A 26,898-nucleotide genomic window follows, 5' to 3' on the forward strand; every position below is an offset into this window, starting at 1 on the left:
ATAATACAGGATGTAACTCAGGATCAGTACAGGATGAGTAATGTAATGTATGTACACAGTGACTGCACCAGCAGAATAGTGAGCGCAGCTCTGGAGTATAATACAGGATGTAACTCAGGATCAGTACAGGATAAGTAATGTAATGTATGTACGCAGTGACTGTACCAGCAGAATAGTGAGCGCAGCTCTGGAGTATAATACAGGATATATCTCAGGATCAGTACAGGATAAGTAATGTAATGTATGTACACAGTGACTGCACCAGCAGAATAGTGAGTGCAGCTCTGGAGTATAATACAGGATGTAACTCAGGATCAGTACAGGATAAGTAATGTAATGTATGTACACAGTGACTGTACCAGCAGAATAGTGAGTGCAGCTCTGGAGTATAATACAGGATGTAACTCAGGATCAGTACAGGATAAGTAATGTAATGTATGTACGCAGTGACTGTACCAGCAGAATAGTGAGCGCAGCTCTGGAGTATAATACAGGATGTAACTCAGGATCAGTACAGGATAAGTAATGTAATGTATGTACACAGTGACTGCACCAGCAGAATAGTGAGCGCAGCTCTGGAGTATAATACACGATGTAACTCAGGATCAGTACAGGATAAGTAATGTAATGTATGTACACAGTGACTGTACCAGCAGAATAGTGAGTGCAGCTCTGGGGTATAATACAGGATGTAACTCAGGATCAGTACAGGATAAGTAATGTAATGTATGTACACAGTGACTGTACCAGCAGAATAGTGAGTGCAGCTCTGGGGTATAATACAGGATGTAACTCAGGATCAGTACAGGATAAGTAATGTAATGTATGTACACAGTGACTGTACCAGCAGAATAGTGAGTGCAGCTCTGGGGTATAATACAGGATGTATGATCAATATAATATACATTACAAAGTAACTTACTGTTTTAGATTAATTCTTTACAGTATGTGTAACATTTAATAGTAGGTTTTAAAATGATTTTGCACCTTTTGTTTCCGATATGATGTAATAGGTCCTGGATATATGTACAAAAAGGATTCCACTAAAGATGTAGATTTTGTCAAAGCGTGTTTATTAGTATAACGTAGTGTAATTTACAATTGTAGAGTACTATATTCAACATTTCGGCTCAGCAAGCCTTCTTCAGACTCAGAGTCATCAGTCTACCTAGAGGGCGCACTTGAAGCTGTATAACAGGTGCCAGACACTCTTTCATACTTACCAATCATATTGGAGGACCTAGATTTAAACATTGGTCACGGTACTTACTTTACTTACAAGGTTAACCTCATAACTTCCATATCTCCATACTTATAATATCTGATGACTCTGAGTCTGAAGAAGGCTTGTTGAGCCGAAACGTTACATTTAGTACTCTACAATTGTAAATTACACTACGTTATAATAATAATAATACATTTTATTTATATAGCGCCAACATATTCTGCAGCGCTGTACAATTTGTAGGGTTCAGATACAGACAGATACAAAACAAAGAACTTCATTTCACACAATGGGACTGAGGGCCCTGCTCACAAGAGCTTACAATCTATGAGGTAGAGAGGGTGACACAAGAGGTAGGAGGGGCGGCATTGCTTATACAGTGTTCAGACAATTTTGTAATAGAGGTTGCAGCCATTACACAAACAAAGCTTTATGGGCCGTCACTAGTAGTGTCCTTTAACATGTGAATAGAGCATGGACAAATATGTTAGGCTGAAAAGGCATCAAGAAGGGTTTGCATTAGGAATTGTGATAGGCCTGTCTGAAAAAATGCGTCTTTAGTTTGCGTTTGAAACTGTAGAAATTGGGAGTTAATCTGATTGTCCGGGGTAGAGCATTCCAGAGAAGTGGTGCAGCTCGGGAGAAGTCTTGTATACGAGCGGGGGAGGTTCTGATAATAGAGGATGTAAGTGTTAGGTCATTGAGTGAGCGGAGAGCACGGGTTGGGCGGTAGACAGAGATGAGGGAAGAAATGTAGGGAGGTGCGGCATTATGGAGAGCCTTGTGGATGAGAGTAATAACTTTATATTTTATTCTATAATGAATAGGCAGCCAATGTAGTGACTGGCACAGACCGGAGGCATCGCTGTAGCGTCTAGCCTGATAGATGAGCCTGGCCGCTACATTCAGAATAGATTGTAGAGGAGAGAGTTTAGTGAGGGGAAGACCGATTAGTAAGGAGTTACAGTAGTCAAGGCAAGAATGAATCAGAGAGACAATAAGTGTCTTTAGTGTATCTCTGGTAAGGAAAGGGCGTATTCTGGAGATGTTTTTGAGGTGAGGTGACATGAACGTGCGAGTGATTCAATATGAGGGGTGAAAGAAAGGTCTGCGTCAAATATGACCCCGAGGCAGCGGGCCTGCTGCCTAGGAGTTATAGTAAGGCCTGAGACTGCAATGGATATATCAGGGACAGATCTATTAGATGGTGGAAACAGTAGTAGTTCAGTCTTAGAGAGATTTAGTTTCAGATAGAGCGAGGACATGATATTAGAGATAGCAGAGAGACAGTCGCTGGTGTTCTGTATGAGTGCAGGGGTGATGTCATGGGAAGATGTGTATAATTGTGTAACATCAGCATAAAGATGGTACCTGAAGCCAAATCTGGTGATGGTTTGTCCAATGGGGGCTGTGTAGAGAGAAAAGAGGAGGGGGCCGAGGACCGAGCCCTGAGGAACCCCAACAGCAAGGGAAAGAGGGGAGGAAACAGAGCCCGCAAATGATACGCTGAAAGTGCGGTCTGAGAGATAAGAGGAGAACCAGAAGAGCGCAGTGTCATTGAGGCCGACTGAGCGGAGCATAGTGAGGAGGAGATGATGGTCAACAGTGTCAAAAGCTGCAGAGAGGTCCAGAAGAATAAGAAGAGAGAAGTAACCATTGGATTTAGCCGTCAGGAGATCATTGGAGACTTTTGTGAGAGCCGTTTCAGTAGAGTGCAGAGCGTGGAAACCAGATTGTAAGGGGTCAAGCAGAGAGTTAGCAGAGAGATAGCGGATTAAACAAGAATAGACCAGGCGTTCCAAGAGTTTAGAGATGAAGGGGAGGTTAGAGACGGGTCGATAGTTAGCAGCACAGGATGGGTCCAGGGAGGGTTTTTTCAATAGCGGCGTTATAAACACGCTTTGACAAGCTCTACATCTTCAGTGGGATCCTTTTTGTACATTGAATTCAAAGGCTTGGCATCCTATCCCACCTCAACAATAATAGGTGCATGTCACACCTTACAAGGTCCTGCATATATGTTTATTACAGGCTGTGCAGTTGTTGGTATAGAGTGCCCAAAATATTTCTAGGTATTGAACGTTTGGGACGTCACATTTTTTCGCATTTATTTTCCTACATTTTGTGACATAAGATTAGCACATAACCTCAAGTACGTGCACTCCAGGTATTCCAGGTAAACCTGCGTCCTATCACCAGAACTCCCTGGACATTGATTGTTATTGTGATACCAGATACACAACAGGATGACAATCTGCAGGTCCCACCAAATGGCACAAACACACTTATCTCTGCAGGTTGTGTATGTGTCACTGGCAACAAGGTTCAGTTATATGTCCTTCATTCTGTAGGTCACAGTCAAGTGCAAGTCCTTGTGTTTGATGTGTAAGCCAAGACTGCTTAGGAAAGCAGCCCAGACAAACAATACTTGGATTCATGTGATGCCATATGCCAGGCATGCCTCTAGTACTTGGAAAATCTCAGCTGGAAAAACTCTACTTGTCCTAAAGACACCTGTGCGTTTTGGACTAACCTTCTGATCAGTCACCAGGGTAGAACAGCAGGTACTGGTATCAAGGCCTGGCCACAAATATTTAATATAGATGCCTTCCAGTGCCTGCTTATACGTATTGTGTACAGTGTTGGCCAAAAGTATTGGCCCCCCTGCAATTCTGTCAGATAATACTTGTGTTCTTCCAGACAATGATTGCAAGCGCAAACTCTTTGGTAATATCTTCATTTATTTTGCTTGCAATGAAAAAACACAAAAGAGAATGAAAAAAAAAGTCAAATCATTGATCATTTTACACAAAACTCCAAAAATGGGCCGGACAGAAGTATTGGCGCCCTCAGCCTAATACTTGGTAGCACAACCTTTAGACACAATAACTGCGCACAACCGCTTCCGGTAACCAGCAATGAGTTTCTTACAAGGCTCTGCTGGAATCTTAGACCATTCTTCTTTGGCAAACTGCTCCAGGTCCCCCCTGAGATGTGAAGGGGGCCTTCTCCAAACTGCCACCAAGAGATCTCTCCTCCCCCACAGGTGTTCTATGGGATTCAGGTCTGGACTCATTGCTGCCACTTTACAAGTCTCCAGTGCTTTCTCTCACCACCATTTTCTAGTGCTGACCTGAAGTGTGTTTTGGGTCATTGTCCTGCTGGAAGACCCCTGACCTCTGAGGGAGACCCAGCTTTCTCACACTGGGCCCAATATTATGCTGCACAATGTGTTGGTCGTCTTCAGACTTCATAATGCCATGCACACGGTCAAGCAGTCCAGTGCCAGAGGCAGCAAAGCAACCCCAAAACATCAGGGAACCTCCGCCATGTCTGACTGTAGGGACTGTGTTCTTTTCTTTGAAGGCCTCTTTTTTCCCCTGTAAACTCTATGTTGATGCCTTTTCCTACTTTTGTCTCATCTGACCAGAGAACATTCTTCCAAAACGTTTTTGGCTTTCTCAGGTAAGTTTTGGCAAACTGCAGCCTGGCTTTTTTATGTCTCTGGGTAAGAAGTGGGGTCTTCCTGGGTCTCCTACCATACAGTCCCTTCTCATTCAGACGCCGACGGATAGTACGGGGTGACACTGTTGTATCCTCGGACTGCAGGGCAGCTTGAACTTGTTTGGATGTTAGTCGAGGTTCTTTATCCACCATCCACACAATCTTGCATTGAAATCTCTCGTCAATTTTTCTTTTCCGTCCACATCTAGGGAGATTAGCCACAGTGCCATGGGCTTTACACTTCTTGATGACACTGCGCACGGTAGACACAGGAACATTCAGGTCTTTGGAGATGGACTTGTAGCCTTGAGATTGCTCATGCTTCCTCACAATTTTGCTTCTCAAGTCCTTAGACAGTTCTTTGGTCTTCTTTCTTTTCTCCATGCTCAATGTGGTCACACAAGGCCACAGGACAGAGGTTGAGTCAACTTTAATCCATTTCAACTGGCTGCAAGTGTGATTTAGTTATTGCCACCACTTGTTAGGTGCCTCAGGTAAGTAACAGGTGCTGTTAAATACACAAATTAGAGAAGCATCACATGATTTTTCAAACAGTGCCAATACTTTTGTCCACCCCCTTTTTTATGTTTGGTGTGGAATTATATCCAATTTGGCTTTTTGACAATTCTTTTTGTGGTTTTCCATTGAAGACAAATTAAATGAAGATAATACCAAAGAATTTGTGATTGCAATCATTTTCTGGAAGAAAATGAGTATTATCTGACAGAATTGCAGGGGTGCCAATACTTTTGGTCAACACTGTATGTGCCATCTACTCTACCCCTTACCAAAGAGCCCAGTTGCGTGCCGGTTGCGTTCATTCATTCCTATGGGAGCGTGCTATTCTAAAATACCGTTTTGAATAGTACTCACTCATCTATAGTGCATATGTGAGGAGAGGGAGACCGCTGCCCCACAGATATGAAGCTGAAGACAGAAGAACTACATAGTACAAGTTACTTCCTATTTGTGTTCATTACAAATCTTATCCCGAGGCTCGATTCACACTTGTGATGGAATCTCTTTAGGAGACTTTGCCACAGAATTTGCTTTAAAATCGAGGAGAGAAAAGTCCTGCAAGGAGGACTTTCAGTATAAAACCCGGGAGAAACTGGGCAGAAACCCAGCAGACCCCATTATAGCCTTTTGTAAGCGGACAAGGCCTCAGTCTTTCAGGTCCCGAATGATGGGAACACAAAATCTAGTATGAATCTAACGTATGTACCCTTATACTCCCCTTGTAGAATTACGTGCAGGGACTCCCGCAGAGTAGTCTCCACTAGTAATAAGTGAGGTACCAGGACTAATAGACATGAATGGTGCAAACATGGGGCATGCAGTTTTATAGACAAAGGATGCTGCTTACAGGGATCTGTGGGAACATTGCCACATATGGTATACTGGCGGGACCTGGTATTGCAGATCAGTCCTAGTCACTTGAATAAGATTTAGCTGAAAAAAGTTCATGTGACTGCTAAACATGGCATCGTGGCCTGCAAAAAGGATTCGTTGTGGCCTCTTCAATCAGCTGATCAGTGGGGGTGCTGAGTGTTGAACCCCAATGATCTGATTTCAGAACAGGTCATCGGTATATATCACTTGGGCCACGTGCGTTATTGTAGTGTGTTATGGTAACGGCCCCGCACGAGTGTGTAACACAGATCACTTCCCCAGTCACATGCCATGACTTTCCATTCACCTTAGGCTATGTTTACAGCGCTGGCCTCTGTTGACATCACATGATCTTCTGTATTATTGTTTGTAGGATTGACGTTGGATACATGCCTACCATGCCCTTCACAGCTGAGTCCATGCCCGGGATCACAGGGTGTTACGTTACAACCTTGCTATGTGTTATGTATCACATTATCACCATTAATACCATAATGGCTTTTTCCTACCTCGTAAAGTCGTTGAGTTGAGGCACACGGGTGGAGAGGGGACCTAAAGGGGGCTTATGAAGGGAGTAATAAAGCTTATGGTTGGATTTCCTGCACTTCACCAATATACACCCCAATCCCCTGCAGCGCGGTTATTGATCAATATGGAATACATTACCAGGAAGAGTAACAGAGGATCGCGGAAACAAACGTTATAAGAGAATATGTTACAGAATTGTCATTATAGAGGGTGGAATAAAGCGGAAATGCCAGGAGAGGGGACAAGTCCTCTTTAAGGATCCTCACCTGCTGTGAAGTGTATAGACTTCTGCAGCAGAGGACGGTGAATCTGCTGCGCTTGTCAAGTCGTTGCTGAATGTGAGATCTTCATTCCAGATGACGTTTTGTTCCGTTCACTCCCATCTGTTACTAAGTTGAGTTCATTATCTAAGGAGAATGTAGTGAGCTATTCTGGGCAGGGGGATTGCAGAACCTTATATGTGAAATATTTCCATAGAGCAATGTGTTACTCCCCAGGAAATATTGGAAATCTGGAATATTTCTCTCCTGGCTGCGCAATCTTACACATCCTAGATTGTTTCTTCACTTATATAATATAATATAATATCATTTCTATTCTCTCTCTCTCTCTCTCTCTCTCTCACTATATATATATATATATATATATATATATATATATATATATATATATATATATATATAACTAGAGGGAGGACCCGGCTTCGCACGGGTATACTACATTTTATGTTTGTGTAGTGGCCCCATAAGAAATGTCCAATTTTGCAATGATGTATTTTGTATGTGGTTTGTGAGTATGTCCATAAGCGTCATGTGATTATGTGTATCTCATTTTGGATATCAGTGAGAAACCTGTGATCAGTTGTTATGGATACCTGGAGTAAAGCTGTATCTAATCCTTCCCCGTGTAGTACTGTGTTTAGACGCAAGTATCTAATCCTTGTTGGTGTGGTACTGTGTGCAGATGCACATATCTAATCCTCCGGCGTGTGGTACTGTGTGCAGATGTGTGTATCTAATCCTCCCCCGTGTGGCATTGTGTGAAGAGGCACGTATCTAATCCTCTGGTAAGTGAAACTGTGTGCAGACGTGCATATCTAATCTTACGGCATGTGGTACTATGTGTAGATGCGCGTATCTAATCCTCTGGCGTGTGGTACTGTGTGCATACAGGTGTATCTAATCCTCTGGCGTGAGGTACTGTGTGCAGATGCACGTATCTAATCCTCCCCCTGTGTGGTACTGTGTGCTGAGACGCGTATCTAATTATCTGGCATGTGGTACTGTGTGCAGAGGCATGTATCTAATCCTCCAAAGTGTGGTACTGTGTTCAGACGCACATATCTAATCCTCCCCTGTGTGGTATTGTGTGAAGAGGCGCGTATCTAATCCTACGGCATGTGGAACTGTGTGTAGATGCGCGTATCTAATCCTACAGCATGTGGTACTGTATGAAGACGCGTGTATCTAATCCTATGGCGTGTACAACTGTGTGAAGTTGTGCGTATCTAATCGTCTGACATGTGGAACTGTAAGCAGATGCGCGTATCTAATCCTACGGCATGTGGTACTGTGTGCAGACGTGCTTATCTAATCCTCTGGTGTGTGGAACTGTCTGCAGATGCGCGTATCTAATCCTCCCCTGTGTGGTATTGTGTGATGAGGTGCGTATCTAATCCTACGGCGCGTGGAACTGTGTGTAGACGCACGTATCTAATCCTACGGCATGTGGTACTATGTGCAGATGCGCATATCTAATCCTCTTGCGTGTGGTACTGTGTGTTGAGACGCGTATCTAATTCTCTGGCTTGTGGTACTGTGTGCAGAGGCATGTATCTAATCCTCCAAAGTGTGGTACTGTATGCAGACACACGTATCTAATCCTTCCCTGTGTGCTATTGTGTGAAGAGTCGCATATCTAATCCTACGGCGTGTGGAACTGTGTGTAGATGCGCATATCTAATCCTTTGGCGTGTGGTACTGTGTGCAGATGCGCGTATCTAATTCTTCACTGTGTGGTACTGTGTGCTGAGACGCATATCTAATTCTCTGGCTTGTGGTACTGTGTGCAGAGGCATGTATCTAATCCTCCAAAGTGTGGTACTGTATGCAGAAACACGTATCTAATCCTCCCCTGTGTGGTACTGTGTGAAGAGGTGTGTATCTAATCCTACGGCGTGTGGAACTGTGTGTAGATGCATGTATCTAATCCTACGGCATGTGGTACTGTGTGCAGACGCACGTATCTAATCCTCTGGCATGTGGTACTGTGTGCAGATGCGCGTATCTAATCCTCCCCCATGTGGTACTGTGTGCTGAGACGTGTATGTAATTCTCTGGCTTGTGGTACTGTGTGCAGAGGCATGTATCTAATCCTCCAAAGTGTGGTACTGTGTGCAGACACACGTATCTAATCCTCTCCTGTGTGGTATTGTGTGAAGAGGCGCGTATCTAATCCTACGGCATGTGGAACTGTGTGTAGATGCACGTATCTAATCCTACGGCATGTGGTACTGTGTGCAGATGTGCATATCTTATGCTCTGGTGTGTGGAACTGTGTGCAGATGCGTGTATCCAATCCTTTGGCATGTGGTACTGTGTGCAGATGCATGTATCCAATCCCCCGGCGTGTGCTACTTTGTGCAGACGCATGTATCTAATCCTTCGGCATGTGGAACTGTGTGCAGAAGCACGTATTTAATCCTCTGATTTGTGGGACTGTGTGCAGACGCGTGTATCTAATCCTCTGGTGTGTGATACTGTGTGCTGATCTGTGTATCTAATCCTCTGATGCGTGTATCTCAGTTTGGATATCAGTGTTGTATTGTGCATGTGGAGTGACCGTGTGTATTGCAGTTGGAATATGAGTGAAAGACTTGCAGGTTTGTATTGGCTAAGGGGGGGGGGGCATTGTGTTTGGAATGCTGTATCTCAGCAACGGTACGTCCGAGCGAGTTGGAGTCTCGTCTTAAACCTTCCCGGGTATCTGAAGTATCTCTGTACCAAATTTGGTGAAGATCGGTCCAGTCGTTTGGTTCGCATTAGAGAACAGACAGACAGACAGAAATTCATTTTTATAATATAGGGAGATATATGTATTTTTTTTGCATTTATTTTAATTATATTTTTATATTAGAGTTTTTGATGCCTTATACTGCGAGAGCACCAGGAGGGTGGGGTATATTCAGGGGAACTTATAAGGTGAGGGCATATTCAGGGGGACATTATAATGTGGGGACATATTCAAGGGGACATTATATAAGGTGAGGCATATTTATCGGGACATTATAACGTAGGGGATTATTAAGAGGAAACTTTATAAGTAGAGATGAGCGAACAGTAAACTGTTCGATATTCGTTTGGAATAGCCGCTCAATATTCGACTATTCGAACGAATATCGAAGCCCATTATAGTCTATGGGGAAAAATGCTTAGTTTCAAGGGAACCCACCAATTGACTCAGGAGGGTCACCAAGTCCACAATAACACCCCAGGAAATGATGACAACACCTCTGCAATGTAACTGGGACAGCAGGGGAAGCATGTCTGGGGGCATCTAACACGCCCAAGTTATAGTATTACCCCACCATCACAGCCTATAAACTACACACTTTCCACACTCAAAAAAACCTCTATCAAAGTGGGAAAATATCTGGAAACCTTCTTTCTTCCCCAATTGGATGGACAGAAACCCAAATTTAAGCTAAAGAAACATTAACAAGCACCCCTTTAAATCACGTTGCCCATGACAACCACAGATGGAATAGGCAATGGGAAATCCAACAGTACCCACCCTGAACTGTCATTGTGTGTGTGTGTGATGTGGTAAGACGTTCCAAAATTCACTTTTCTGGCCCTTAACGTGAGCCCTTCCAAATTAAGTTAGAGGCCCTTAAGCTGAGCTACCAGCAGAGATTGAGGCCCTTCAGGTGACTTCAGCCTTCTACCAGCAGTGTTTTTGGCCCTTAGGGTGAGTTGAGCCTTGCACCAGCACGTGTCTCGTAACATAAGGCGGGCCCTAATTTCTGCGCTTTGCACAAAGTTCCACTTGACCACCGACGCGTGGACAAGTGCATGCGGCCAGGGAAGCTACATCTCAATCACGGTACACTGGCTGAATGTAGTTGAGGCTGGGACCGGGTCGCAAACTATGGCGGTCTGCCTTGTCTCCCCGCCCAATATTCCTGGAAGGAGTGCTGAAACACCACCCTCCTCCTCCGCCATTAAATCGACCCCACCTACGAGCTGGAAACTCTGCAACACTGGCGTGGGGAGACGTCAGCAGGCCGTGCTAAAGCTCATCAGCTTGGGGGACAGACAGCACACTGCCTCCGAGGTCAGGGATACCATCCTGGATGAGATGGCAATGTGTTTTGCCCCGCTGCACCTGGGCCCAGGTGCAGGTTGGCGTATGTGATAATGGCCGGAACCTGGTAGCAGATCTGGAGCTTGCCAGACTCAAACATGGTCCACTCGTGGCCCACATTTTCAAATTATTGGTTACCCCAATTTACACAAGCTACTGGTTAAAGTGCAGCGCTTGTGCTCCCACTTTGGCAAGTCTACAGTAGCTGGTGCTAGCCTCAATACACTCCAGCAATGCCTACATCTGCCTGAAGCGCTGGCTCTTATGCAAGGTCACCACATGCTGAAACCCTAGATACCATATGTTGAGCAGAGCGTGTGAGCAGCAGAGACCTTTAATCGAGTTCCATCTACAAAACCCAATAGTTCATCAAAGTCAGCTCCCTCAGTTTCTGCACCATGAGTTTCCATGGGTGGCAGACTTATGTGAAATCCTATTCCATCCTTTCCACTGGACAAGAAACATTATCATGCGCTCATCACAATTCCTGATATGACAGCTGCATTAAGCAGGGTACAGGGTATAACGCAGACCAGGCCCAAGCACCAGGAACAGGTGTTACAATGGCTAGAAGATAATGCTTCCAGCTGCTTTTTCACCAGCCAGTCAGCCACTACCTCCAGTCGTGTTCATACCCAAGAGTCTGCCCCTCCTTCCTCCCAACATGCCCAATCTTCCCAGTAGAATCATCCCACCCAGGATCTATTTTTGGGTCCTTTTACTGTCTATCCCTCTGTTGAACCACTTCCCGAATCCCAGGAGCTACCAGACAACTGTGTGTCCTGATGCCCAAATACTGGAGCATCCGCCATTTCCTGCCAATTTGTTGTGGACCCGCAACCGGCGTTTCTCGGCCTTAGTGATGATGACGAGACACTGTTGCTATCAGGGCAAGCTGTGGTTATGTTGGTGGACGACGAGGCCACCGACCCGAAATGGACAGGGGTGATGTATAGTGGGAAAGCAGTGTAGATGTAGAGTCAAGCTAAGCAGGTAAAAAGGTGGCTACAGGCAGAGGCATGGACTGGGGTGATGTCTAGGGGCAAAAGCAGTGTAGATGTGGAGGCGAGCTACGCCTTGTATGCTGAGGAGTCAGGCATAGGAGCAGAACCTACCAGCAGGATAGTCAGTGCTCACTCCTGTCCGCTACACAGCGTATATTGATGGGGGAAGAGGAGGATGACGAAGTGGCAGATGATCTCATTGTCACACAGGAGGCTAGCGGCACCCCCTGGCCAAACTACCGCCACTGAGGTGCCTAGTGTCACCAGTTCCATGCCAAATCTAGTGCGGTTTGCACACTTTGCAAGTCTAAACTGAGTAGGGGCTATGAAAAGAGCAACCTTGCCACCTTTTTTGGGTGCCCTGTCATTTGGAAGGCAAGCCCTGGGCTCAGTGGGAGAGAGCAAACACAGGACAATCGTCTCCCGGCGTTGCCGACACTGCCTCTTCCACTGTTTACAGTGCTGGTGCTGCAGTCCAGACCACCAGCCTGGACACCTACACATCTGTCTCTGACACATTGGGGAGTTCACCCTCATCCGCCCTTTTGGCCTGCACCATCATGTGCCTCTTCCCAGCCACTCCCCATCTCCCAGGTGTTTCATTGAAGGCAGAAGTACAGCCACCCACATGCCCAAGCCTTCAACGGCCTCATCTAAAAACTGATGGCCCTGGAGATGTTGGCGTTCTGGATATTCAGGCCTTTCGTCAGCAGATGGCAGCTGGGGAACCTTCCCATGCTGGGCCTAGCCTTTACTACTTCTCTTGGTGTGCTGTCCCTGCCTTGCGCCTGCAGGTGTCCCATAACATCAGTTGGGCCCAGAGTTCTGCGCTTTGCTGCAAGGTTCACTGGACCACCAACGCATCGACAAGCGCCTGCGGTCAGGGATGCTGCTTCTCTTTAATGACAGGCCGGGTAAATGTAGTGGAGTCTGGGCCCGGGGTGCAAACTGGGGTGGCCTATTTCCTCTCCCAGGCCAAAATTCATGGCAGGGGTTCTCTGAAAGCCTACTGCGCTGCAACCTCCACCCCAGCTACGAGCTGGAAACGCTGTAACACTGGTGTGGGGAGATGTCAGCAGGACGTACTCCACTTGGCCCTTGGGCCTATACGGTCTGTATGCAATTGTCTTTATAATCCTTTACCTTTCCATCATTCATGGGCCTTTAGGTTTGTTATACTTTGGCGGGTGATTAGCAACTGTGGTATGTGGCTGCTGCAATTCTAGCACTATACTTTGCCCTTGCTTTGCTGTGGTTGTGGTATATCCGTTTTTATACTTATATATACCTACATTTACTGGCCCATTATTATGCTATTTATACCAACTTGTCTTGTACTGTGCATACTTACCGTAATCCCCATCTTCACTCTGGTTTACTGGGTATTTCAGTTGCCCCTTTATGTATTTTTGTTATATGTTGTATTGTTATATGGTGATTTTATACAATAGAAATTTTCATTTTTGCTTAAACCTTAGTACCTGGTGGTTTTTATGGTTTTCCGTTCAATCACACCAGAGGGTATACCCATATGTGGTATAGTTTTGTATATTTATGTTTGCGTATGTGATAATGATCGGAACCTGGTAGCAGATCTGGATTGACCAAAAATTGGATTGACCTTATATAGCCTGATTGAATTGCTGTGTCACCCACTTAGCAGGGGGGGGGGGGGGGGGGTACAGCATTAAAAACATGTTTGACCATATATGACCTGAATGAATGAACGGCTGTCTGCCACTTAGCATTAGGGGGTTCAGTGGAGGAAAGCTGGATGTCGCATATATGGTCTGACTGAATGAACGGCCATCTCTCACTTAGCATTGGGGGGTACAGCATGTGGAAAGCTGGATGTCGTATATATAGACTGACTTAATTGCTGTGTATCCCACTTAGCTTTGGGGGGTACAGCATTAAAAACATGTTTGACCATACATGGCCTGAATGAATGAACGGCTGTCTCCCACTTAGCCTCAGGAGGTAGACCCTGAAAACTTGGATTGACATGGACATCTGGATTGAGTGTACATAACCTGACTGAATTTCTGTGTCTCCCACCTAGGTTTTGGGGGTACACACCCTGGATATCTGGATTGAGTGTACATAGCCGGACGTAATTGCTCTGTATCCCTGTTTTGGGGTTACACACTGCCTGAAAAGCTGGGTTCAGCCTATATGGCTGGACTGAATTGCTCTGTATCTCTGTTAGGTGTTTGGGGGGACACTGCCTGCAAAGCTGGGTTGAGCGTATCTGGCTGGACTGAATTGCTCCGTATCCCTGATTTGGGGAGACACCCCTTCGACTCCTCTCCCTGCAGTGTATAGCTCTGAGACGAGCTGTTGTTGTTCTTCTTGCCTATCTGAAGCTAATCCCTATCTAGCCCTCAGCAGCACGTCTGTCCCTATGTCTGAAAGCCGGAAAATGAAACGAAGATGGCGGCCGATGTTCTTATAAATCAGAGGTCACATGTTTTCGGCAGCCAATGGGTTTTTTCAATTTTTTTTTTCAATGCCTCCGTTGTCGTAGTTCCTGTCCCACCTCCTCTTCACAGTTATTGGTGCAAAAAACGCACCAGAGAAGGTGGGAGGGGATACGAATTTTTACTGCGTTTACCACGTAGTATTGGATTGGAAACGAATACCTCGAACGGCCTGATATTCGATTGAATGGTGTTCGCTCATCTCTAATTATGAGGTGGGGCATGATTAGGGGGAATTGATAAGGTGGGGGCATATTCAAGGGGATATTATTAGATGGGAGCATATTCAGGTGGGACACTATAAGGTGGGGCTTATTTAGGGGGGACATTATAAGGCGGGGAACTATTAAGAGGAGACATTATGCATTATAAGATGGGGCATATTCAGGGCAACATTATAATGTGGGGGCATATTCAAGGGGACATCATAAAATAGGGAGATGCTAGAAACTTTGGTTTGGGCAAGAGGTGTTTTTTTTTTTTTTTTATTTGGTTTTATTCATTAATTCATTTATTTTGCAGTCATTAATTAGTTAACCCTTTCATGCTGCAGCCATTTTACCTTTCTTCAATTTTTGTTTTTTTGCTCCCTGCTTTCCAAAAGCCACAGATTTTTTTTAGTTTTCCGTTCACACAGCTGAGGGCTCATTTTTTGTGGAACAGATTGTACTTTTTAGTGGTACCATTTAATTTTCTGTACCATGTACTGGGAAGTTGCAAAACTATTCAGAGTGCGGTAGATGTAGGAAAAAACGGAACTTGGTGTTCGCTGTGGAGATTTCAGAGGCTTTGATTCTTTATTTTGGTTAAACTTTTTTTGGAACTGTCAATACATCAAGTGTGATGGCCATTGTAAGGATACGCCATCAATAGGAGCCCTTTGGCTAAGAGCAAGGACTGGTTATTATTGATAACAGTGAAAGCAGATATTAACATTAAGTGGTATTAAAATGCACAACACGAGCAACAGATAACTCAATGCTCAGTATTTATGTACAGAACCAACAGGTAGACGGGATCCATGAAAAAAGGGTATTCTGTTGTGAGAAGTCTTCAGTATAATTCACCCTGTAACATATAGAAGTAATAGTAATATAGAAATAAGAGGAAATCTGAATATTCAATATATTTAGCTAATGACATTAATAACAACCAGACAACAAAGTTCTCATTAACACCATAAAGATTACATTACTTATAGTTGACATCACTAGGACTATAAAATAACTGCTATAATACTGCCGCCTATGTACAAGAATATAACTAAATAAAGAAGATAGGTCCAAACAGGTAGTTTGAAGGATCCGCAACTCATGGACGTGTAAAATCCAAGTTTTTATTTCATAGCTTTTTTTAAAATTGAGCCACAACAGGCAAAAAACACATAACAGCTTGACAAGAAGACATAGTGAAAAAGGTATAAAAATGTGAATTAAAACCGCTTAACTGACGCGTTTCGGAACTATTTATCGTTCCTTACTCATAGTTCAATCCAGCCTGGATTGAACTATGAGTAAGGAACGATAAATAGTTCCAAAACGCGTTAAGAATATTGTTAAGAATATAACTACTATAATACTACCCACTATGTACAAGAATATAACTACTATAATACTGCCCCCTATGTACAAGAATATAACTACTATAATACTGCCCCCTATGTACAAGAATATAACTACTATAATACTGCCCCCTATGTACAAGAATATAACTACTATAATACTGCTCCTATGTACAAGAATATAACTACTATAATACTACCTCCTATGTACAAGAATATAACTAGTATAATACTGCCTCCTATATACAAGAATATAACTACTATAATACTACTCCTATGTACAAGAATATAACTACTATAATACTGCTCCTATGTACAAGAATACAACTACTATAATACTACCCTCTATGTACAAGAATATAACTACTATAATACTACCTCCTATGTACAAGAATATAACTACTATAATACTGCTCCTATGTACAAGAATATAACTACTATAATACTGCTCCTATGTACAAGAATATAACTACTATAATACTGCTCCTATATACAAGAATATAACTACTATAATACTACTCCTATGTACAAGAATATAACTACTATAATACTGCCTCATATGTACAAGAATATAACTACTATAATACTGCCCCTATGTACAAGAATATAACTACTATAATACTACCTCCTATGTACAAGAATAGAACTACTATAATACTACTCCTATGTACAAGAATATAACTACTATAATACTGCTCCTATGTACAAGAATACAACTACTATAATACTGCTCCTATGTACAAGAATATAACTACTATAATACTGCTCCTATGTACAAGAATATAACTACTATAATACTGCTCCTATGTACAAGAATATAACTACTATAATACTGCTCCTATGTACAAGAATATAACTACTATAATACTGCTCCTATGTACAAGAATATAACTACTATAATACTGCCTGCTATGTACAAGAATATAACTACTATAATACTGCTCCTATGTACAAGAATATAACTACTATAATACTGCCCCATATGCACAAGAATATAACTACTATAATACTGCCTCCTATATACAAGAATATAACTACTATAATACTGCTCCTATATACAAGAATATAACTACTATAATACTACCTCCTATGTACAAGAATATAACTACTATAATAGTACCTCCTATGTACAAGAATATAACTACTATAATACTGCTCCTATGTACAAGAATATAACTACTATAATACTGCCCCTATGTACAAGAATATAACTACTATAATACTGCCCCTATGTACAAGAATATAACTACTATAATAGTACCTCCTATGTACAAGAATATAACTACTATAATACTGCTCCTATGTACAAGAATATAACTACTATAATACTGCTCCTATGTACAAGAATATAACTACTATAATACTGCTCCTATGTACAAGAATACAACTACTATAATACTGCCCCTATGTACAAGAATATAACTACTATAATACTGCTCCTATGTACAAGAATATAACTACTATAATACTGCTCCTATGTACAAGAATATAACTACTATAATACTGCTCCTATGTACAAGAATATAACTACTATAATACTGCTCCTATGTACAAGAATATAACTACTATAATACTGCTCCTATGTACAAGAATATAACTACTATAATACTGCTCCTATGTACAAGAATATAACTACTATAATACTGCTCCTATGTACAAGAATATAACTACTATAATACTGCTCCTATGTACAAGAATATAACTACTATAATACTGCTCCTATGTACAAGAATATAACTACTATAATACTGCTCCTATGTACAAGAATATAACTACTATAATACTGCTCCTATGTACAAGAATATAACTACTATAATACTGCTCCTATGTACAAGAATATAACTACTATAATACTGCTCCTATGTACAAGAATATAACTACTATAATACTGCTCCTATGTACAAGAATATAACTACTATAATACTGCCTGCTATGTACAAGAATATAACTACTATAATACTGCTCCTATGTACAAGAATATAACTACTATAATACTGCCCCATATGCACAAGAATATAACTACTATAATACTGCCTCCTATATACAAGAATATAACTACTATAATACTGCTCCTATATACAAGAATATAACTACTATAATACTACTCCTATGTACAAGAATATAACTACTATAATAGTACCTCCTATGTACAAGAATATAACTACTATAATACTGCTCCTATGTACAAGAATATAACTACTATAATACTGCCCCTATGTACAAGAATATAACTACTATAATACTGCCCCTATGTACAAGAATATAACTACTATAATAGTACCTCCTATGTACAAGAATATAACTACTATAATACTGCTCCTATGTACAAGAATATAACTACTATAATACTGCTCCTATGTACAAGAATATAACTACTATAATACTGCTCCTATGTACAAGAATACAACTACTATAATACTGCCCCTATGTACAAGAATATAACTACTATAATACTGCTCCTATGTACAAGAATATAACTACTATAATACTGCTCCTATGTACAAGAATATAACTACTATAATACTACTCCTATGTACAAGAATATAACTACTATAATACTGCTCCTATGTACAAGAATACAACTACTATAATACTGCCCCTATGTACAAGAATATAATTACTATAATACTACTCCTATGTACAAGAATATAACTACTATAATACTACCTCCTATGTACAAGAATATAACTACTATAATACTGCCCCTATGTACAAGAATATAACTACTATAATACTGCTCCTATGTACAAGAATATAACTACTATAATACTGCTCCTATGTACAAGAATATAACTACTATAATACTGCTCCTATATACAAGAATATAACTACTATAATACTGCTCCTATGTACAAGAATATAACTACTATAATACTGCCCCTATGTACAAGAATATAACTACTATAATACTGCCCCTATGTACAAGAATATAACTACTATAATAGTACCTCCTATGTACAAGAATATAACTACTATAATACTGCCCCCTATGTACAAGAATATAACTACTATAATACTACTCCTATGTACAAGAATGTAACTACTATAATAGTACCTCCTATGTACAAGAATATAACTACTATAATACTGCTCCTATGTACAAGAATATAACTACTATAATACTGCCCCTATGTACAAGAATATAACTAGAAGTATAATCTTGTCAAACCGAAGGTTCGATATAAGGGTCCGCGACTCACAGCTTGTAAAAACTTTTCTTTTTATTTCATCCTTTTAAAATTTCTGTTTGCCACCATAGGCTGAAGTATACATTTAAACACAAAAAAACATAGTGTAGACAAGGTAGACACTGGACATGGTGAGTTAAAAACCGCTAGAATATAACTACTACAATACTGCTCCTATGTACAAGAATATAACTACTATAATACTGCCCCATATGTACAAGAATATAACTACTATAATACTGCCTCCTATATACAAGAATATAACTACTATATTACTGATCCTATATACAAGAATATAACTACTATAATACTACTCCTATGTACAAGAATATAACTACTATAATACTGCTCCTATGTATAAGAATATAACTACTATAATACTGCTCCTATGTACAAGACTATAACTACTATAATACTGCCCCTATGTACAAGAATATAACTACTATAATACTGCTCCTATGTACAAGAATATAACTACTATAATACTGCCCCCTATGTACAAGAATATAACTACTATAATACTACTCCTATGTACAAGAATATAACTACTATAATAGTACCTCCTATGTACAAGAATATAACTACTATAATACTGCTCCTATGTACAAGAATATAACTACTATAATACTGCCCCTATGTACAAGAATATAACTACTATAATAGTACCTCCTATGTACAAGAATATAACTACTATAATACTGCTCCTATGTACAAGAATATAACTACTATAATACTGCTCCTATGTACAAGAATATAACTACTATAATACTGCTCCTATGTACAAGAATACAACTACTATAATACTGCCCCTATGTACAAGAATATAACTACTATAATACTGCTCCTATGTACAAGAATATAACTACTATAATACTGCTCCTATGTACAAGAATATAACTACTATAATACTACCTCCTATGTACAAGAATATAACTACTATAATACTGCTCCTATGTACAAGAATATAACTACTATAATACTGCTCCTATGTACAAGAATACAACTACTATAATACTGCCCCTATGTACAAGAATATAACTACTATAATACTACTCCTATGTACAAGAATATAACTACTATAATACTACCTCCTATGTACAAGAATATAACTACTATAATACTGCCCCTATGTACAAGAATATAACTACTATAATACTGCTCCTATGTACAAGAATATAACTACTATAATACTGCTCCTATGTACAAGAATATAACTACTATAATACTGCTCCTATGTACAAGAATATAACTACTATAATACTGCTCCTATGTACAAGAATATAACTACTATAATACTGGCACTAGGGTAGAGATCACAATAAATCCATTCTATATTGAGGCAAGATAAAGAGAGACATATGATAATTGACCACCGTGGGGTATACTATAATGCAGTGTATAACCTATATAAAATCTGATGTGGTGTTTTTCTGGCTTTTTGTGACTTTGTATCTTTGTGACTTTGCCTTTATTTAGCTTCCTTGATGATTTAATCACATTTGGCCGGTTTGTCGCTTTCTGAAGTATTTCATCTTTGGTAACATTACAGTGTAGCAATATGTATGTCTCATTGCTTCTTGAGTAATCTGTATATATTAAGGTGTGCGAGCGTATTACAACATTTCTAGCTGTCATGTTCTTGGATGAAAGATTTCCAGCTTCAAATGAATGTCATATTTTCTTTTCTTATTACCATGAAGATAACATGACGCTTACTTACTGATATAACACTTTGCAAAAGTTTAATCCCACATGGAAAGTGTTAGTAATTCGGAATGGTTTCAGAAATAGAATAATTAATAGTTTATTTGTTGTGACCTTTGCCCTTTGCCTTCCATCAGTTCTTCTCGGTACTTGCAGACAGTGTTTGGCTTCCACCATCTTGGAGAACTAAGCCCAGATCTTCTGTGGATCTAGGCTTGCTCCAATCCATCTGGCTCTTTGTGTCATCCCAGACAGACTGGATGCTGTTGAAATCAGGGCTATGACTGTGCGGCCATATCATCACTTCCACCATATTCCAATGCTTCTTGCAGATACTTATTATTATCCTGCGCTCCAGCCCTTCGCCAAACAAATTGTCTCCTGTTACAGCCATAAATTTCACATCCGGAGCACCTACTGCCATTATTCTTTATCCCACTTCCTATGTTTCATGCATAGTTGAGTTGCTTGGCATTGTCACCATGTTGAATGTATAACGTTCTCTACCAGCAGTTCTTCCATGAAGACCACTTCTGGCTAGACTTCTCCGAGCAGTAGATGGGTGTACCTGGGTCCTACCAGTCCCTGCCAGTTCTGTGTTGATGACACTCCTGGACATCTTCCGATTTCAGTGGGTAGTAAGCATAATGTGTCTTTCATCTGCTACACTAAGCTTCACTTTTCCTCTGGGGAAGATCTGCCACTTCTTTGCACTACACAGACAGCCCGTTGAGTTCAATGGACACCTTGTAGTGCTTCATTTCTCCTGTTGTGGCACTGCAAGGAAATTGCACTCACAGAATTTTATACAACTTTGGGGTGAAGAAGACTCCATATACATCATCTATAGACCTCTGGTTGTATTTGGTCGGCAATAATCTTGTAGATAATAAATCTAACACCAAAGATGAGTCACATAAGGAATAAATCTAACCCACCTTTGCAGTATACACTGACATCCTCCGCGTGGGTGCAGTCATGGTAGGACCACATGCGATGCTTGCATTTTTCCAGTGACGGTTCATCTCCATTACACTGCACATCATCCAACCAGATTTTTCCACGTGATTGACCAAACCTCTTTCTCCTCTGCTTGTATGGCTGGGAGGATCCACACTGTATCTGACTACAGGTAACATTGGCGTCCTTGTCATCCCATTCGTCATCACATACGCTCCCCCACTGCCCATCATGATAGACCTCCAACCTCCCAATGCATCTGCTGGGACCGTCCACCAGTCTGACCTCAAAGGGTTCTAGAGGTAAAGAAAAGATTCAAGAAATATGTAGGAGGAAAATCATCTATCATCTGAAGATCTATAGATAAAACTATTTACATGGAAAATAGATGGTCTGTCTATCATCTATCTATCTATCTATCTATCTATCTATCTATCTATCTATCCATCTATCTCCTATCTATCTCTCATCTATCTATCTATCATCTATCTATCTATCTATCTATCTATCTATCTATCTATCTACCTTTCTCATATCTATCTATCTATCTATCTATCTATCTACCAATCTCATATCTATCTATCTATCTATCTATCTATCTATCTATCTATCTATCCATCCATCCATCCATCCATCCACTTCTCTCTATAAGCTAACGTTACAATGTAATGAATGATGTCCTACCTTGGCAGATCACCCAGACATCTTGCTGGTGGACACATTTATGTTTGGACAGGGAGGACACTGAACATTTGGACAGAGACGTCTCATCCCCATTACATTTCACCTCATTCATCCAGATGGCGCCTGATCCTTTTTTCATCCAACCACATGGCATATAGGATATTGGGGCCCCACAATGCAGCTGCTTGCACACCACCTTGGAGTTCTTTATGCTCCAGTTGTAATCGCACACGGTGGCCCATTCTCCATCATGTTCCACCTCCAGTCTTCCACTGCAACGGTTATTCCCGCTGACCAGATTGACTTTCAAGAGCTCTTCTGTGATACAGTATACAAGAATACGAGTACATACTGACGGCATATAGACGGATCTATATACTTTGTAACATATAGCGGTAACTATCATAGGTTTAGCTTAAAGGGGATTTCCAGGAGTCAAATATTGATATCCTATCTTTAGAATAGATCATTAATATTAGATTGGTAGTAGTCCATCCCCCAGCACCCCTAATGATCAACTCCACTTTCACTGCCTGTGATGTCAGTGCATTGGTCATATAGCCCGATGGCAGCTAAAGTGAAAAAGATTAAACTGCAATACCAAGCACAGCCACTGTACAGAATATGGCGCTGTGTTTGGTAATCAGCAAAGATCCTGTAGTGCCGTAGTCCCTTGAGATGACTGGTCGATTGGGTTTGTTGGAGGCCAGACTCCCACAGATGTGATATTGATGACTTATCCTAAGGTCTATTTTAATCCAGGAAACCCGTAACAACCTTTAAGAATATCGGACCCATGCAAAATTGTTCTTTTGTTCAAATTCTGTATGCATAGAAATAGATATGTGTAGCACTTACCTGAAAATGCAAAGCCAAAAAGTAAGGCTGAAAAAAAAAAGGGAAAACACACTTAGAACTAGAGATACGGAGTATTCTTAAAGTGCCACTTTTGGATACTGTATATTATAATAATGCTCCAAAGCATTACTGATAAGGAATTTAGCCCTACATGAGACGGTGAGTCCTGACAATATCTGTTGAATGGTCAGTAACTTTTCAGACGACTTAGTCTCATTTAATAGAGCACGTGGTTTTGGACTAAAATATATTAAACTTAATTTAATGTTGCTGTTTTCTACATGAAAACCTCTCTAAATTTGCTTTCTTCTAGCTCATTTGCTGTTCACTCCCAGTTACTAGGGAAGTTCCATCCATAGATAAATTGGCTTTAAGACAGAAGCACAGTGAGGGGAGGGGGAGGGCCTGTTCTCTCTTCAGACAATGAATGCAGATGGGGGGGACTGTTTTACGGACGGTCTGTACCTGTCTGCAAACTGTTATCCTTGCCTTGACACTGGAACCTTTGTATTGTAAGGAAAGTTTACTACTTCTATGTACTTCTCTGACTAGCTGCTTGTGTAATTGCTGAATGGATGTTAGTCATAGACAGTAAGCAAATTCCCTTATTGTGCTCAGATTTCACTGTTTTTCCGTGTTAGGGTTCTTTTTAGCAGCATCATGTTCTGTATTTGCAGTGCAGTATCCTTGGATATCCTTTATTATGTTCTGTTGGGTTTTTCCTCAGCTATTTATTTACTATTTTACAGTTACTCCTGGCAGAATTACATGTAAATAGAGATGAGCGAACACTGCTCGGATCAGCCGTTCCGAACAGCATGCTCCCATAGAAATGAATGGAATCACCTGGCACGGCGACCGGCCGCCGGCAAAGTTTACGTGCCAGGTGCTTCCATTCATTTCTATGGGAGCATGCTGTTCGGAACGGCTGATCCGAACAGTGTTCGCTCATCTCTACATGTAAACCAACCAGTAATAGTAGTAATGGATAGGGTTGGAGGGCAGACTACTCCTTACTGTACATGCCAACAACCTCAGGCAATATAGTAAAATGTGCTGCGGCCATAATGGGGCTAATAGCAGCAAAAAATTGATAGTACACCATGTATGAGGGCTTATACAGTTATAGAACAGAATGCTTAGCAAGACCCTGCCCATATTTCAACATTTGATGAAAACTCGGGTGCACTATAAGCACTGCGGAATAGGGTAGTGCTATAAATGAGCATAATAAATCTTAATAATATGTATATAGAGCCGGCATATCATACAAATGATAGGGTTCATGATCAAAAGAGACATTATAGGGTTATAAACCAGTTCGCACAATAAGAGGAAGGACCCTGACCCAGAGAGCTTACAATCTAAAGAGGTAAAAGTGCTTGTGCAATGGTCCAGCCGTCTGGATAACATAAATAATATTGCATGACCCCATCGCCAGCTGGTATCTATGTGTGTACAGATCCAAAGTGCAATAACGTGCAGGCTTACTGGTAGATGAGGGCACCGGGGTCTAAGGAATAATAGAATGGACAGGAAAGAGAAGGGTTATTCTAGTAAGCGTAGGCGGAGAAGAGGAAGATAAATGAATAAGATAAACCAACATGAAAGATGTGTTTTTAGGGCATGTGAACTATGGAACGGGTGGAGATAAAAATCATACCGCCACATAGCAAAAGAGTGAAGTCTACCTTTCTATAAACAATTCAGGGTAAAGAAGGAAAGTGTTTGTAAAAATAATGTCATTTCTTACAAGTATAAAAAAAATTCCTGCAGCATTACTTCCAAGGGCCGGGAGCAGCCGCTAGATCCGGAAGATACTCCAATTCCGGGGATTAACCCACTAGATGCAGTGATCAATAGCAATCACGGCATCCAGGGGGTCCGAGAGAAAGATGCCCTCCCTCGGACCTGAGGGGTCTCCATGGCAGTCAGGAGGCCGGGCACCAGCCTAGGCACATATCCCGTGAAAAAATATCTACCGCAAAATGTGATATACCGCTTGCCATTTCAGGATCTCTAGATTGGTGGTCACAAAGTGAAATGCAATGTCTCAACGCAGAGTGATCATCACCATAAGAAGTTCTAGTCAGGCCCCCTACCCCACAGGATCATGTTCCCAGATTTTAAGGCTCAATCTACACTTATAACTGGATGCTGCCTGCATGGGATATGTCTCTTAATGGACTAAAAGTGCAGAATGTCATTGAACATCAACCTCAGATCCAGAACCATGGACAAGGGGCAGAGCAAAGAACATAAGGAACGATTTGGGCAGACACCTACCCTCAGGATCTGGGAGTGGGGCTCCAGTTCCAGATGCCCACCCCTATACACTACAGATCTGTATACAATATACAACCCCTTTAAAGGGGTCTCTGAGACTGGACACTGATGCCTAATAAGTCACCAATATCAGACTGGTGGGGGCCAACACCTGTGCCCCCTTTGTACATACACTGTGTAGTGGCCGCATCATTGCCATCCACTTAAAGGTACTAGGCACAGACACAACTATATATGGTGACCATATTGTATAAAGTGTATTCACAATAGTTACAACCGATGAATTGTCCATATCCTAGATATAACAGACACTCACCTACGAGTATCAGCCCCGTCCCCTTCATAGCTCCAGCTATAAGTCCGTCACATGATGTAACACTTTATATGTTGAGGATATACGTGGGGTCAGCACATTTACACATTTACTGCTGATCTCAAATAGAAACCAAATGATTTTGGGATTTTGCTGCCAAGTTATGTCAGTAACTATATAATATGGTGACATAAGTGGCCCCAACATATCCAGCCGTCCTTCATATCTGCACCGTATGGCAATACTATCAGTGTGAAGGCAATGCAAGGGTCTTCTATGACCGAGTGCCAGTCTCATCTACCAAACTATGTAATAACAAGTCATCATCATCTTTATAACCTGGACACTCAACTCGTCTTAACATATATAGGAATGTTACCAGACAGTATTTTACATTGCAAACCCCAGTATATCACAGGGACACGCCGATACACCTCCCCACAATTTAATGGGCACCATCTTTGGCACCTGTACTGTGAGGTTGCTCATTGCCAGTAGGTAGAGGCTGCTGGAAGTATCTGGCACCACCAATGCTGGTAGTGATGTCCTCCTAACTTGGACAGAAAATGGAAAGACTGGAGATATCTTAAAGGGGCACTCCAGTGATTTCTCAGTATATTTTCTGAAAGTTGATCCCCTCAGTGGTAATAGTTGTCTATTCACAGTGGCTTTTCTTATCCTTCTTTCACCTTCTTCAATAAGTCCCATGATCACTGTGTCACCATTTTTGAGAACTATTGAGAACTAGCATGTGGCTTCAGATACATCAAAGTTCTGCCCCAATATTCTTTCCTACCTCTTCTGTCTTCTTTCCTCCCTTCTCTTTCTCTGCCGCTCACATAATCT

The 26,898-nt window shown here is 41.3% G+C and overlaps 1 protein-coding gene across 1 annotated transcript in view; it reads right to left on the reverse strand.

Moving 5' to 3' along the window:
• LOC142197684 (CD5 antigen-like) overlaps positions 1-26,083 on the reverse strand; it is a 48,965-nt gene extending 22,882 nt beyond the window's left edge. The window contains exons 1-4 of the mRNA XM_075268209.1: positions 26,056-26,083; positions 23,454-23,480; positions 22,596-22,913; positions 21,890-22,207 (exon numbers count right to left, since the gene is read on the reverse strand). Coding sequence (XP_075124310.1) covers positions 21,890-22,207; positions 22,596-22,913; positions 23,454-23,480; positions 26,056-26,083 — 691 coding nt within the window. The remainder of the gene's footprint in view (positions 1-21,889; positions 22,208-22,595; positions 22,914-23,453; positions 23,481-26,055) is intronic.
• Between the last annotated feature and the right edge of the window lie 815 nt (positions 26,084-26,898).

The sequence above is a fragment of the Leptodactylus fuscus genome, chromosome 1 (genome assembly GCF_031893055.1).
Source record: "Leptodactylus fuscus isolate aLepFus1 chromosome 1, aLepFus1.hap2, whole genome shotgun sequence".
Classification (NCBI taxonomy): Eukaryota; Metazoa; Chordata; class Amphibia; order Anura; family Leptodactylidae; genus Leptodactylus; species Leptodactylus fuscus.